General features: G+C 48.3%; 1 protein-coding gene across 3 annotated transcripts in view; it reads right to left on the reverse strand.

Moving 5' to 3' along the window:
* The window catches only part of megf10 (multiple EGF-like-domains 10), a 256,918-nt gene that overhangs the window by 96,007 nt on the left and 146,261 nt on the right, over positions 1-14,650 (reverse strand). For all 3 annotated transcript variants that reach the window (XM_072517429.1, XM_072517431.1, XM_072517428.1), the window contains exons 6-7: positions 9,861-10,107; positions 2,058-2,178 (exon numbers count right to left, since the gene is read on the reverse strand). In XM_072517429.1, coding sequence (XP_072373530.1) covers positions 2,058-2,178; positions 9,861-10,107 — 368 coding nt within the window. The remainder of the gene's footprint in view (positions 1-2,057; positions 2,179-9,860; positions 10,108-14,650) is intronic.

A 14,650-nucleotide genomic window follows, 5' to 3' on the forward strand; every position in this document is an offset into this window, starting at 1 on the left:
CCGCCGATTTTCCACAGAGAATCGCCGCCATTGATGCCGGCGCGGTCAGTGCGGCGCCAGTGCCCCCCCCCCCCCCCCGCCGATTCTCCACCCGGGGTGGGCCGAGTGGCCGCAAAAAAAGTTTGAGTCCCGCCGCCGCCGTCCACGTGTGGTCTTACCCGCCGTCACCTCGGCGTGCATCCTTTCGGGGGCGGCTTGGGGGTGGGGGGGGAGAGTCCAGCCCAGGGGGGGGGCCTCCGCTGTGGCCTGGCCCGCGATCGGGGCCTACCGATCGGCGGGCCGGCCTCTCGGGCTGGGGGCCTCTTTTGCTCCACGCCGGCCCCTGGAGCCCTCCGCCATGTTGCGTCGGGGCCGGCACGGAGAAGGAAGCCACCGCGCATGCGCGCAACCACAACGGTCGCAGCGCGCATGCGCAGACCCACGGCCCCCATTTGACGCCGGTATCGGCAGCTGGAGCGGCGTGGGTCGCTCCAGTGCCGTGCTGGCCTCCTGAAGGGCTCAGAATCACTGCTCTGGGGGCCTGTCGATGCCGTCGGAAAACGCGATGGCGTTTACGACGGCGTCAATACTTAGCCTCAGGATCAGAGAATCCCGCCCAACATGTTCATCAGAAAAAGCTGGACAAGTCAGGTCTCTTTTCTCTGGAACAGAGAAGACTGAAGTGTGACCGGATAGAGGTCTTTACAATGATGAAGGGGACTGAAGCGAGTGATGGAGGTGAATAGCACAGACACATTTAAGGTGAAGTTGAATAAACACACGGGGGTGAAAGGAACAGAAGTATATGTTGATATGAAGTAGGGCGGAGGGGACATGTGTGGGCCATAAACAATGGTATAGATTTCAGTATTGCAGATTTTAACTAAGAATTAACCTGCCATTTGCCTATTGGAAGTATTACTGATACAATCCGGGAAAGTGCGTACAAAATGAAACACTGCCCTCAGTCACTATTCCAGGTATAAATTTCAAACAATGGGCGTTATTCTCCGACCCCCCGCCGGGTCGGAGAATGGCGTAGGCCGCCGTGAATCCCGCCCCCGCCCCCGCCGAAGTCTCCGGTACCGGAGATTGGGCGGGGGCGGGAATCGGGCCGCGCCGGTTGGCGGGACCCCCCGCTGGATTCTCCGGCCCGAATGGGCCGAAGTCCCGCCCAGAAATTGCCTGTCCCGCCGACGTAAATCAAACCTGGTATTTACCGGCGGGACCAGGCGGCGTGGGCGGGCTCCGGGGTCCTGGGGGGGGGGCGCAGGGCGATCTGACCCCGGGGGGTGCCCCCACGGTGGCCTGGCCCGCGATCAGGGCCCACCGATCCGCGGGCGGGCCTGTGCCGTGGGGGCACTCTTTCCCTTCCGCCTCCGCTACGGCCTCCACCATGGCGGAGGCAGAAGAGACTCTCCCCACTGCGCATGCGTGGGAAACTGACAGCGGCCGCTGACGCTCCCGCGCATGCGCCGCATTTCCGCGCCAGCTGGCGGGGCAACAAACGCCATTTCCGCCAGCTGGCGGGGTGGAAATCCCTCCGGCGTCGGCCTAGCCCCTCAATGTTGGGGCTAGGCTGCCAAAGATGCGGAGCATTCCGCACCTTTGGGCCGGCGCAATGCCCGTCTGATTGGCGCCGTGTTTGGCGCCAGTCGGCGGACATCGCGCCGTTGGGGGAGAATTTCGCCCAATATCTTTGGACAGACCTTGGAAGTAAACGTTTTAATGAAGAAATATCAATCCAATGGAAATGGTTAATCAAAATATGTATTTTGTGTTGATTCTTTTATCAATTTGTTCCAAACCTTCTTTTAGACAAAGGAGATTCGGTCAAAGAGAATAAATGTGGGAGGGTGTCTCAGAAAGCAATTTGAGAGGTTCATCTGTTTTATTATCAAGATGTGGCAAGTGACTGATTACATAGAGAAATAGCATTAGAAAAAGCTTACCTGGATGACATTACAAACATTTTATGATGATATAAAGTAACGCTTGTGCACATGAAGTTATGCGTACAGATACAAGATTGTAAATAACATATATAATAGATAATATATATAATAGATATGGATTACCATCCACCCAGGCGGGCATGAGCATTCTCCTGTCACGTGGTGACATATTCCACCATTTTGGCAAGGGCATCGCTCTTCACATTGAGGTCCATGTTTCCCTGGTGGACACAGATCTTCACAACTAGAAAACCAAGCAAAATACAAAATAAATTAACAGACACATATTGGAACAAAGGAAGAACGTGCATCATTTAGCACCTTTCATGAATTCTGGACATCTCAAAGCGCTGTTGTCATGTAAGAAGTTCAGCAGCTAATTTGCACCCAGCAAACTCCCACGTGCACCAATTAGATAGTGAACAGAGGACACAAGGAAGAATGTCTCTGTTCTTCTTCCAAGTGGACTTCTTGCATCAACCTAAGAAGGTGGGCAGATTGGGTTCATGTCTCATCCAAGATTCGACACTGCACTCCATCAGTACTCTACTGAAACGTGACCTAAATGTTGTGTTTCTGTCTCTGGAATGGATCTGGAACCCATAATATTTGAATTCATAGAAGGAGGCCATTCGGCCCATTGAGCCTGCACCGGCTCTTGGAAAGAGCACCCTATTTAAGCCCATGCCTCCACCCTATCCCTGTGACCCAGCAACCCCACCTCACCTTTCTTTTTGGACACTAAGGGCAATTTATCATGGCCAATCCAGCTAACCTGCGCACCTTTGGACTGTGGGAGGAAACCGGAGCACCCGGAGGAAACCCACGCAGACACAGGGAGAACGTGCAGACTCTGCACTGACCATTCGGAGGTAGAGAGTGCTAAGCACTGAGCCAAGGCTGATACCAGACTAGAGAATGAAATCAAAGATATTTAATACATTTTCACCATTGATACCACTAGGCTTCTTAAAGATCTTAACACAGAAGGAGCCCATTCAGCCCATCATATCTGTACTGGTTCTTTGAAAGCGCTATAGGTAGGTAGATAGGTAGAGAAGGAAAGAAGGGAGAATATACATTGTTGAAATACATGGGTAGGTAAGTAGATAAATAGCTAGGCAGACAGATAAACGATAAACAGATAGACAGATTGATAGGTCAGTAGAGAGTAGTAACCAATCATTATCACTGATCAGTATAGACATCCTGATGGTTTTATTCATGAAAGCCCAAAGGAATTTATTTGATTTCAAAATATTGATTCCAAAGGGGAGATCGTACTGAATCACAATCTTTTTCAACCACTAAAGAAGCATCATGCTATATAGGTTACAGCCAAAGGCATTTCTGTTAATTCAGGCCAATTCATTCCATGTTCATCATGACAATCCTGTGAACTGTAGAACTGAACATTGGAAAACAAACTATTTAATTCTCATGCCGTCCATTATCCCCTCTAGGAGATCATAAATCCAGCGTCATATTCAAGGAACACAGTTCCAACTTTTTAAAGTCTTATTCTTTAATGGAGTGTGGGCATCGCTAGCTAGGCCAGCATTTATTGCCCATCCCTAACTGCCCTGGAGAAGGTGGTATGGAGAGGCCTTCTTGACCTACTGCAGTCTCTGTGGTGTAGGTACACCCACAGTGATGTAAGGGAAGGGGTTTCAGGACTTTGATCCAGTGGCAATGAAGGAATGGCCAATATATTTCCAAGTCAGGATGGTGTGTGGCTCGGAGGGAAATTGCAGGTGGTGGTGTTCCCATGTATCTGCTAACATTTTCCTTGAGGCGGTAGAGGTCACAGGTTTGTCGGGTGCTGAAGACCCTCATCCCTGGAACCCAGTCATGAATCTTTCCTGCACTTTTTCTGATGCCTTCACTTCCTTCCTGAAGTGACACCAAGAACTCCAATTGAGGCCAAATCAGTGCCTTGTACAAGTTCAGCGTAACCTCCATGCTCTTGTACACTATTGATATAACCTAGGATACTGTCTGCTTTTATTAACCACTCTCTCAACCTGCCCTCCCACCTTCAATTACTTTTGTACGTATACACCCAGCTCCCTTTGCTCCTGCAAACTTTCTCTCCATGTTAGCACGGTAGCACACATTGGCTACCTCTGTGGCTTCACAGCGCCAGGGTCCCAGGTTCAATTCCCTACTGTCTGTGCGGAGTCTGCACGTTCTCCTCGTGTGTGCGTGGGTTTCCTCTGGGTGCTCCCGTTTCATCCCACGGTCCAAAGATGTGCAGGTTAGGTGGATTGGCCATGATCAATTGCCCTCAGTGTCCAAAAAGGTTAGGAGTACTCGTATTCCTAATACTACTACTTTAAAGGAAGCGGACGCCACGTTCAACCGGCGCCCGGGATGCAACAGCCCCATGTGGAGACCGCGGGAGGGCACTGATTAGTATTGGTGCACACAAACGTGGCCCAGTCTTAACAGCACCTGATGGGGTATCCCAGGCTATTGGAGACCCCTGTGTGGTCGGGGACAGGACAGGGTGGCACCCAGGTACTCCCCCTGGCACCAAGGCACTTCAGTACTGCCAGCCTGGCATCCTGGTAGTGCCACTCTGGCACCACCAGGGTGCCTGGGAGGCACTGCCCAGGTGTCAAGGGCACTGCCAGGTTTGCATGGCCAAGGGTCAGACATGGACGGGGGGGGGGGGGGGGGGGATTTTGCCAAGCAGAGGGGGGTATTGGGGGCTTCCCAGGGGCCTCCCCAAGGGAGGGTCTGAACATGGGGGTCTGGAGGGACGGGGAGGGGAATGATTGAGGTTGCCAGACAGAATGGAAATCTCTCTAAGTGCAGCCTCAGTGAGAGAAACCCCACGAGGCCAAAAAACTCAGCAAAGTGACTTTGGATAGGGGGATATTTCCTAGCCCTGGAGACGGCAGTGAAACACCCCGCTAAACATGTCATTCAGCAGACTTTAACCGGAGTCTGCTGGATCGCACCCAATTATCTAAACAACATAAGCTTCTACCTTGAACTGAATTCACCAAACTTAGCCCAGCTTAATCTTTTTACTGTGGCATTCACCCTGATAGGCTTTTGAACATACTCATACTCTGGGGGGCAGTTATTTTTCTGTGGGTCTGGCTGCATAGGTCAGAGCTCAGGTCTACGGTATATTTCTACCAACATGACCTCCTGATCCAAGTACAGGCTTGGCTGACAGTCATACTCGACAGCCCACCATGCACACATAGATATTCTCTTTGCATCTGTTCTGCAGCTGCACTTCTCTCTTTACAGAGCTACTTAATCCTACCCAATTCTTTAGAACTCCCCCTTTTCTTCCCTCACCACACAGAACTGAGTTCTCTGGTTAAACACAACAGGCTGGAGGTCTGCATTCTCCAGTTCAGCTTCTCCTACATCTACGCTTTCCACAAAAAAAACTACTAGTTTTCCTTTTAGACCATGGCTCCACCCCCCAGCAAATTTCTCCATCGCCACCTCAGGACTTTCTTGCTTCTAAAAGCTTCTTGGCTGGGTCAAAGATTCAAGCAAGCACACAAAGAGATGCTAAACCAAACCAAAAGTAAACCCCCAATTCACCTTAAATTGAAACCAAAACTCTACATTCTGAATCTTTATTACAACCCGCAACAGGGACAGTTATAACAAGTGTTAATTTTGGCCTGAGTAATTTCTTTTTGTACACTTTGACTTGCTGTATTATCTGAGATACTTTGTAGTTGGGCATTTCTGTTTGACCTTTATTAGACATATGGGGCGAAATTCTCCGTAATCGGCACGATGTCCGCCGATTGGCGCCAAAAACGGCGCAAATCAGTCCGGCATCACACTGCCCCAAAGGTGCGGAATCCTCCGCTTCTTGAGGGGCCGAGCCCTAACCTTGAGGGGCTAGGCCCGCGCCCGACTGATTTCCGCCCCGCCAGCTGGCGGGAAAGGCCTTTGGTGCCCCGCCAGCTGGCGTGGAAATGACATTGCCGGGCGGCGCATGCGCGGGAGCGTTAGCGGCCGCTCACGGCATCCCCGCGCATGCGCAGTGGAGGGGAAAAGAGTGCCCCCACGGCACAGGCCCTCCCATGGATCGGTGGTCCCCGATCGCGGGCCAGGCCACCGTGAGAATCTCGCCCATGCTGTGCAACCTCTGACATTTTCTAGACATTTGACTTCTGAAATTCAATGACGGTCCAGTAACCAGACGATGGTTCTGTGCAAAAGAGAACAAGCTGTGCCCGGCACCTTGGACATAAATTCAGGATGACTTAGATCAATTATCGGGCAATCCTGAGTAGTGAAGACCAAGGGAGGATCATTCACAAGGAGTTCTGGCACTAAGAACTGCATTGAAGCAAGAAGTCAAGCCTCAATCGATACAGCAGAGGAGAAAAAAACTACCAAATGAGGAAAGACATGACAACATCAATATGACTCAAGCTGAGTCCATGCACTCCACCATCCCAGGTCTAAGCGGGACGTAAAGCCTATCAACACCTAATAATTGTCCCTAGTTTGTTAAGTTTCATATAATAATAATTTTTATTGGTGTCACAAGAAGGCTTACATTAACACTGCAATGAAGTTACTGTGAAAAGCCCCTAGTCGCCACATTCCGGCGCCTGTTCGGGTACACAGAGCGAGAATTCAGAATGTCCAATTCACCTAGCAAGCACGTCTTTCGGGACTTGTGGGAGGAAACCGGAGCACCCGGTGGAAACCCACGCAGAAAAGCGGGAGAGGAGCCGGTGACTTAAAAGCGGGAGAGGAACCGGAGATTTAAAGCGGGAGAGGAGCCGGAGGTTTAAAAGCGCGGGAGAGGAGCCACCTCCTCTAACCTAAGGGGTTGAGTGAATATCAGGTAAGCTCTTTCTTTCTTTTTCTTGTTTTATTCACAAGTTATTTAGTAGGATGGCAGGGAAGGTAGTGCAATGTTCCTCCTGCAGAATGTTTGAGGTGAGGGACGCCGTCAGTGTACCTGCTGCTTTCATCTGTGGGAAGTGCACCCATCTCCAGCTCCTCACAACTGGAGCTGGAGCTGGATGAACTTCGAATCATTCGGGAGGCAGAGGTGGTCATAGATAGAAGCTTCAGGGATGTAGTTACTCCGAAGAATGAAGATAGATGGGTGACGGTGAGAAGGGCTGGGAGGAAGCAGTCAGTACAGGGATCCCCTGTGGTCATTCCCCTTAGTAACAAGTTTACCGCTTTGGATACTGGTGGGGGGGGACGATTTACCAGAGGTAAGCCATGGGGTGCAGGTCTCTGGCACAGAGTCTGCCCCTGTTGCTCAGAAGGGAAGGGGGGAGAGGAGTAGAGCATTTGTCATTGGGGACTCCATAGTTAGGGGTACAGATAAGAGATTCTGTGGGAACGAGAGAGACTCGCGGTTGGTGTGTTGCCTCCCAGGTGCCAGGGTCCGTGATGTCTTGGATCGTGTTTTAGGGATCCTTAAGGGGGAGGGGGAGCAGCCCCAAGTCGTGGTCCACAAAGGCACCAAAGACATAGGTAGGAAAAAGGATGGGGATGTAAGGCAGGTATTCAGGGAGCTAGGGTGGAATCTTAGATCTAGGACAGAGTTATTATCTCTGGGTTGTTACCCGTGCCACGTGCTAGCGAGACAAGGAATAGTGAGAGAGAACAGTTGAACACGTGGCTACAGGGATGGTGCAGGAGGGAGGGATTCAGATACCTAGATAATTGGGCTCATTCTGGGGTCGGTGGGACCTCTACAAATGGGATGGTCTACACCTGGACCAGAGGGGTACCAATATCCTGGGGGCGAAATTTGCTAATGCTCTTTGGGAGTGTTTAAACTAGTTCAGCAGGGGGATGGGAATTATAGCTCCAGTATACAGGAGTTTGTGAGTAGTGAGGTCATGAGTAAGGTTTCAAGGTCGCAGGAGTGTACCGGCAGGCAGGAAGGTGGTTTGAAGTGTGTCTACTTCAACACCAGGAGCATCCGGAATAAGGTGGATGAACTTGCAGCATGGGTTGGTACCTGGGACTTCGATGGTGTGGCCATTTCGGAGACATGGATAGAGCAGGGACAGGAATGGTTGTTGCAGGTTCCGGGGTTTAGATGTTTCAGTAAGCTCAGGGAAGGTGGTAAAAGAGGGGGAGGGGTGGCATTGTTAGTCAAGGACAGTGTTACGGTGGCAGAAAGGATGTTTGATGAGGACTCGTCTACTGAGGTAGTATGGGCTGAGGTTAGAAACAGGAAAGGAGAGGTCACCCTGTTGGGAGTTTTATATAAGCCTCCGAAAAGTTCCAGAGATATCGAGGAAAGGATTGCAAAGATGATTCTGGACAGGAGCAAAAGTAACAGGGTAGTTGTTTTGGGGGACTTTAACTTCCTCACAAACCTTATTGAGTTCTTTGAGAAGGTGACCAAACAGGTGGATGAGGGGAAAGCAGTTGATGTGGTGTATATGGATTTCAGTAAAGCGTTTGATAAGGTTCCCCCGAGAGGCTATTGCAGAAAATATGGAGGCTGGGGATTGAGGGAGATTTAGCAGTTTGGATCAGAAATTGCCGAGCTGGAAGAAGACAAAGGGTGGTGGTTGATGGGAAATGTTCAGACTGGAGTCCAGTTACTAGTGGTGTACCACAAGGATCTGTTTTGGGGCCACTGCTGTTTGTTATTTTTATAAATGACCTGGAGGAGGACGTAGAAGGATGGGTGAGTAAATTTGCGGAAGACACTAAAATCGGTGGAGTTGTGGACAGTGCGGAAGGATGTTGCAGGTTACAGAGGGACATAGATAAGCTGCGGATCTGGGCTGAGAAGTGGCAAATGGAGTTTAATGCAGAAAAGTGTGAGGTGATGCATTTTGGAAGGAGTAACAGGAATACAGAGTACTGGGCTAATGGTAAGATTCTTGGTAGTGTGGATGAGCAGAGAGATCTCGGTGTCCATGTACATAGATCCCTGAAAGTTGCCACACAGGTTGATAGGATTGTTAAGAAGGCATACGGTGTGTTAGCTTTTATTGGTAGAGGGATTGAGTTTCAGAGCCATGAGGTCATGTTGCAGCTGTACAAAACTCTGGTGCGGCCGCATTTGGAGTATTGCGTGCAATTCTGGTCACCGCATTATAGGAAGGATGTGGAAGCATTGGAAAGGGTGCAGAGGAGATTTACCAGGATGTTGCCTGGTATGGAGGGAAGATCTTATGAGGAAAGGCTGAGGGACTTGAGGCTGTTTTTGTTAGAGAGAAGAAGGTTAAGAGGTGACTTAATAGAGGCATACAAGATGATCAGAGGATTAGATAGGGTGGACAGTGAGAGCCTTTTCGTCGGATGGTGATGTCTAGCACGAGGGGACATAGCTTTAATTTGAGGGGAGATAGATATAGGACAGATGTCAGAGGTAGGTTCCTTACTCAGAGAGTATTAAGGGCGTGGAATGCCCTGACTGCAACAGTAGTGGACTCGCCAACACTAAGGGCATTTAAATGGTCATTGGATAGACATATGGACGATAAGGGAATAGTGTAGGTGGGCTTTAGAGTGGTTTCACAGGTCGGCGCAACATCGAGGGCCGAAGGGCCTGTACTGCGCTGCAATGTTCTACTCTATTCTATTTGACACGGGGAGAACGTGCAGACTCCACACAGACAGTGACCCAGCCGGGAACCGAACCTGGGTTCCTGGCGCTGTTAAGCAACAGTGCTAACCAAATTTTCCGACTTGATCACAAATCGGTGGCCTCACTGTCTGGGTCCGAACAAACTAAAAATCTTCACAAAGTTAAGCCCGAAGTTGCAAGTAAACATACTGCATTATAAAAGTGTCAGGAATTGCATGTAACACTGTTGCTTCCACCCAAGAAAGCAGGCAATCTGGGGCCTTTGCCGTACGCAAAACTTTGTCTTTCAATAATATTCATAACCAGAGATTTTGCCTCCCAGAAAGTGTGTGTCTGTTGGAGTTTGTACTTACAATGCGCCAGTGTACCCTGGTGGACATTTGCACTCGCCAGTCATGTGATCACAGGTTGCCCCATTTTGGCACTGGCATTTTAAATGGCATCCGTTGCCATAGGTTCCGACATTGCAAACCTCCTCACATCGCCAACCTTGGTAGCCAGGACTGCACAGGCAGGCTCCGGTGATAGGGTTACACAAAGCTCCATTCTTACACTGACAGCGGTTGTTACAGTGAGGGCCCCAACGGTTACTGTCACATGCTGCAACACATATAAAAGAGGGTTATGTCACACAAGAATTAGAAAGGTCATAGAAATCTTCAAAGACTTTAAGCAGAATATATATACACACATATCTAGATGCGGCAAAACTGTAAACAGTTATGACCAGTACGGCATATCAAATTAATACTCAGTGTACTCATTATTACCAACTTATAGAATCATAGATACATAGAATTTACAGTGCAGAAAGAGGCCATTCGGCCCATCGAGTCTGCACCTTGGAAAGATCACCACACCACCTCCCTATCCCGGCAACCCAATCTAATCTTTTGGACATTAAAGGTAAGTTTATCACGGCCAATCCACCGAACACATCTTTGGACTGTGGGAGGAAAGGAGAGCACCCAGAGGAAATCCACACAGTCACGGGGAGACAACACACAGACAGTCACCCGAGGCCAGAACTTAATTAGGGACCCAGGAGCTGTGAGGCAGCCGTGCTAAACATTGTGCCACCATGCCGCCCATGATTTTGTTTTACTCTTTCATGTGAGCCTGACTGGCTAGGCCAGCATTTATTGCTCACGTCTAATTGCCCTGGAGAAGGTGGTGTCTAGCCACCTTCTTGAAACCGCTGCAGTCCATGCGTTGTAGGTACACCCACAGCGCTGTTAGGGGAGATACTTCCAGAAGATTGACCCAGAGACGATGAAGGAACGACGATGTAGTTCCAAGTCAGGCGCTGTTGTTTCCAGCCTCAAAACAGGCGGCAATCGGAAGGAAAATCCTGACTGAGGAAGATCCAAAACAACCTGCCACCCAACATGCAGCGTTCCATCCCACTGCGGCAGAGGCACTGGTCACCAAGCTCACAATACCAAAGATGATTATTGCAACTGTAATTTTCTCCAATCTTGATTATCTTAACATTGTGCAGGTCTGAAACCTTTCTCAGAGTTTCTTCAAAACAAATTGACTGCACAGAAACAGGCCATTCGGCCCCTCTGCTCTATGCCGATGTTTCTGCCACGCACAAACTATTAATTGAGGCTGTATTGAAACTTTTCAAAGACACGCAGTTTATACCCACCAAATCAGCGGATAGATCAAAAACCGCTCCACCTTTTGGGCTTATTATTTTAAGACTGGGTAGGGAGCGGTGGGGGGGGGTAGATAAATGTTTTCTAGTCTATACGCTATATCTCCCCCCCCCACTCTATAAGTACTCAATCAACAGAAAATTCAGTCAAATCTTATCTCAAGTTCAAAGACCAAGATTGTGAACAGACTGGGCAGACAAGTATGAGAGGTTGTTTTGAGTAGCTACCAGGAAATGCTTCAGGCAAAATGCTCAAAATTTAGAATAAACTTCCAGGTGAGCGTAATGAAGGCAGCAACCCGGAAATGTGCAAGAAACAATTGATTGTTTCAGCAAGAACAAGTGAAATCGCTCCGTGGATAGATTTAAATGGGTCGAATGGCCTCCTCCTCTGTAATTATCTTGTGAAGTGTGTGATGAATATAGGAATTTCAGACTTATTGTAATATTGGTATTTGGTACAGTAAGGGTTAAAAGCCTGGGCTAGTAGTGTTTTTAAAGAAATCCTAGTTTTAAAGAGTTTTACGTTTTGGAGCCAGAGGTACAATTAAAGCATCATAAAAAGCTTGGGCTAATGGAATGTTAGAACATAAGAACATCAGAACTAGGAGCAGGAGTAGGCCATCTGGCCCCTCGTGCCTGCTCCGCCATTCAATGAGATCATGGCTGATCTTTTGTGGACTCAGCTCCACTTTCCGGCCCGAACACCATAACCCTTAATCCCTTTATTCCTCAAAAAACTATCTATCTTTATCTTGAAAACATTTAATGAAGGAGCCTCAACTGCTTCACTGGGCAGGGAATTCCATAGATTCACAACCCTTTGGGTGAAGAAGTTCCTCCTAAACTCAGTCCTAAATCTACTTCCCCTTATTTTGAGGCTATGCCCCCTAGTTCTGCTTTCATCCGCCAATGGAAACAACCTCCCCGCATCTATCCTATCTATTCCCTTCATGATTTTATATGTTTCTATAAGATCCCCCGCATCCTTCTAAATTCCAACGAGTACAGTCCCAGTCTACTCAACCTCTCCTCGTAATCCAACCCCCTCAGCTCTGGGATTAACCTAGTGAATCTCCTCTGCACACCCTCCAGTGCCAGTTTGTCCTTTCTCAGGTAAGCAGACCAAAACTGAACACAATACTCCAGGTGTGGACTCACTAACACCTTATACAGTTGCAGCATAACCTCCCTAGTCTTAAACTCCATCCCTCTAGCAATGAAGGACAAAATTCCATTCGCCTTCTTAATCACCTTTTGCACCTGTAAACCAACTTTTTGCGACTCATGCACCAGTACACCCAGGTCCCTCTGCAGAGCAGCATGTTTTAATATTTTATCATTTAAATAATAATCCCTTTTGATGTTATTCCTAACAAAATGGATAAGCTCACATTTGTCAACATTGCATTTCATCTACCAGACCCTAGCCCATTCGCCTAACCTATCCAAATCCCTCTGCAGACTTCCAGTATCCTCTGCACTTTTTGATTTACCACTCATCTTAGTGTCATCTGCAAACTTGGACACATTGCAGTTGATCCCCAACTCCAAATCACCTATGTAAATGTTGTTCGGATTAAGGGGATTCCCTGTGGAGTTAATTAGATTTCAGCTTGGTAAAATTATGTTGTTACTGGGAGGAGCCAAGGCATCAGGAATTTTGCAGAAAAGCAGTGTCAGTTGAGAGTTCGCTGGAGATGTGAGCAGAAGTCAAACATCTCACCTCAGTTGAAAGATATGTCCTGCAGCTAGATTATCAGTTTCTTTCCAAGCAGTTCAGAAGAGTGGTGAGAATGTGAGCTGCAACCAGCTAAGGCAGCTTCTGGAGAAATACAGCCAAAGTTTCTGCATGGTTCAGAGAGGATTCAGATCTTTTCTTTAAAGCAGTGGCAAAAGATTTCTCCTTCTCATGAACATCTTTGTATAGCAGATATTCCCAGGGATAACTGTGCTTAGCAGTGGATTGAGAGGTGAGATGGCTTGTTTGTTGTTTGAGTGGGAACAAAGTTAGCAGTTAAGGATTACTGTATTCACTGTATTGATTAGCAATGTTCAAGGGGTAATTATAAGTTATTTTCTGGTGCGATGTTGAAGATATTTTAATACTGCGTTAATAATCAAGTTTTTTGTAATATAGCACGGTAGTGCAGTGGTAGCACGTCAGCCTCACGGCGGCGAGGTCCCAGGTTCGATCCCGGCTCTGGGTCACTGTCCGTGTGGAGTTTGTACATTCTCCCTGTGTTTGCGTGGGTCTCAGCCCCCACAACCCAAAGATGTGCAGGGTAGGTGGATTGGCCACGCTAAATTGCCCCTTAATTGGAAAAAATGAATTGGATACTCTAAATTTAAAAAAAAGTTTGTTGTAATATATCCCTATTTCGTTGCAAAATCGCTCCTGGAGAAAGACATCCTTTCCTCACAGTCTTACAAAATAAAAATAAAATATTGAGGTTTCGGTCCAGTATCCTAGCAACCGTTGGCTCTGGTCTGGGATGGTAATAAGTGCCCATGTCAAGCTTACCTTTTCAAAGCTTGTTTTAATAATTGTACCGTCTCCTTGCTCAACGAAGAAAAATCAAAAGGCATTCAGGGCAAAATAGTGAATTCTTCTGTACTTTGCGCTTCCTTGGTTTGTGAATACAAATGACAACTTCAAAGATTTTCATTGTGTGAGCTGCCGATATAATAAGGTTTATTTTAAATCCCTGACGCTGTCATTTTACAAAATTGGCAACCGCTTAATGCCCGTGCTACATCCATTGGTTATTCATGGTGTTCACGAGAGCTGAGGGTACAGATAGACACACGGCAGCATGATGCCCTCACGATAACAGAAACTTGGCTTAAAGAGGGACAAAAGTGGCAACTCGACACCCCTGGGCATAGGGTTTTCAGGCAGGATAGAGGGGGATGAAGAGGGTGGGGGTGTAGCATTGTTGGTTAAATTACAGCTGTGAGGTGGGATGATAAAATAAATAAAGCGTCAAATGAGGCCATTAGGGTTGAGCTCAGGAATAAAAAAGGGGCAGCACGGTAGCACAAGTGGATAGCACTGTGGCTTCACAGCGCCAGGATCTCAGGTTCAATTCCCCGCCGGGTCACTGTCTGTGCGGAGTCTGCACGTTCTCCCTGTGTCTGCGTGGGTTTCCTCCGGGTGCTCCGGTTTCCTCCCACAGTCCAAAGACGTCCAAATTGTGTGACGAATAGAGGTGGTGAAGAAATGAGAGTGGACTGGAGAGAGCTTTCCGAATGAAAAACTGTCAAAGCAATGGGAGGCATTCAAAAGCGAGATTTTGTGTGCGTTTCCCCGGCGAGACGACCGTTACTGGTATCTAACAGCAGTTAGGGCTGGCACTGATGTCCCAAGGGCTTCACATCGGAATTGACTGTCCCATCAGCTGATACACCTGGAATGCGCGCAGCAGCTCCCTGCTTACGAAGATCACTTAAACCAATCCCGCAGAGCAAATCTCAGAC

Source organism: Scyliorhinus torazame, chromosome 9, assembly GCF_047496885.1.
Source record: "Scyliorhinus torazame isolate Kashiwa2021f chromosome 9, sScyTor2.1, whole genome shotgun sequence".
Taxonomy (NCBI): Eukaryota; Metazoa; Chordata; class Chondrichthyes; order Carcharhiniformes; family Scyliorhinidae; genus Scyliorhinus; species Scyliorhinus torazame.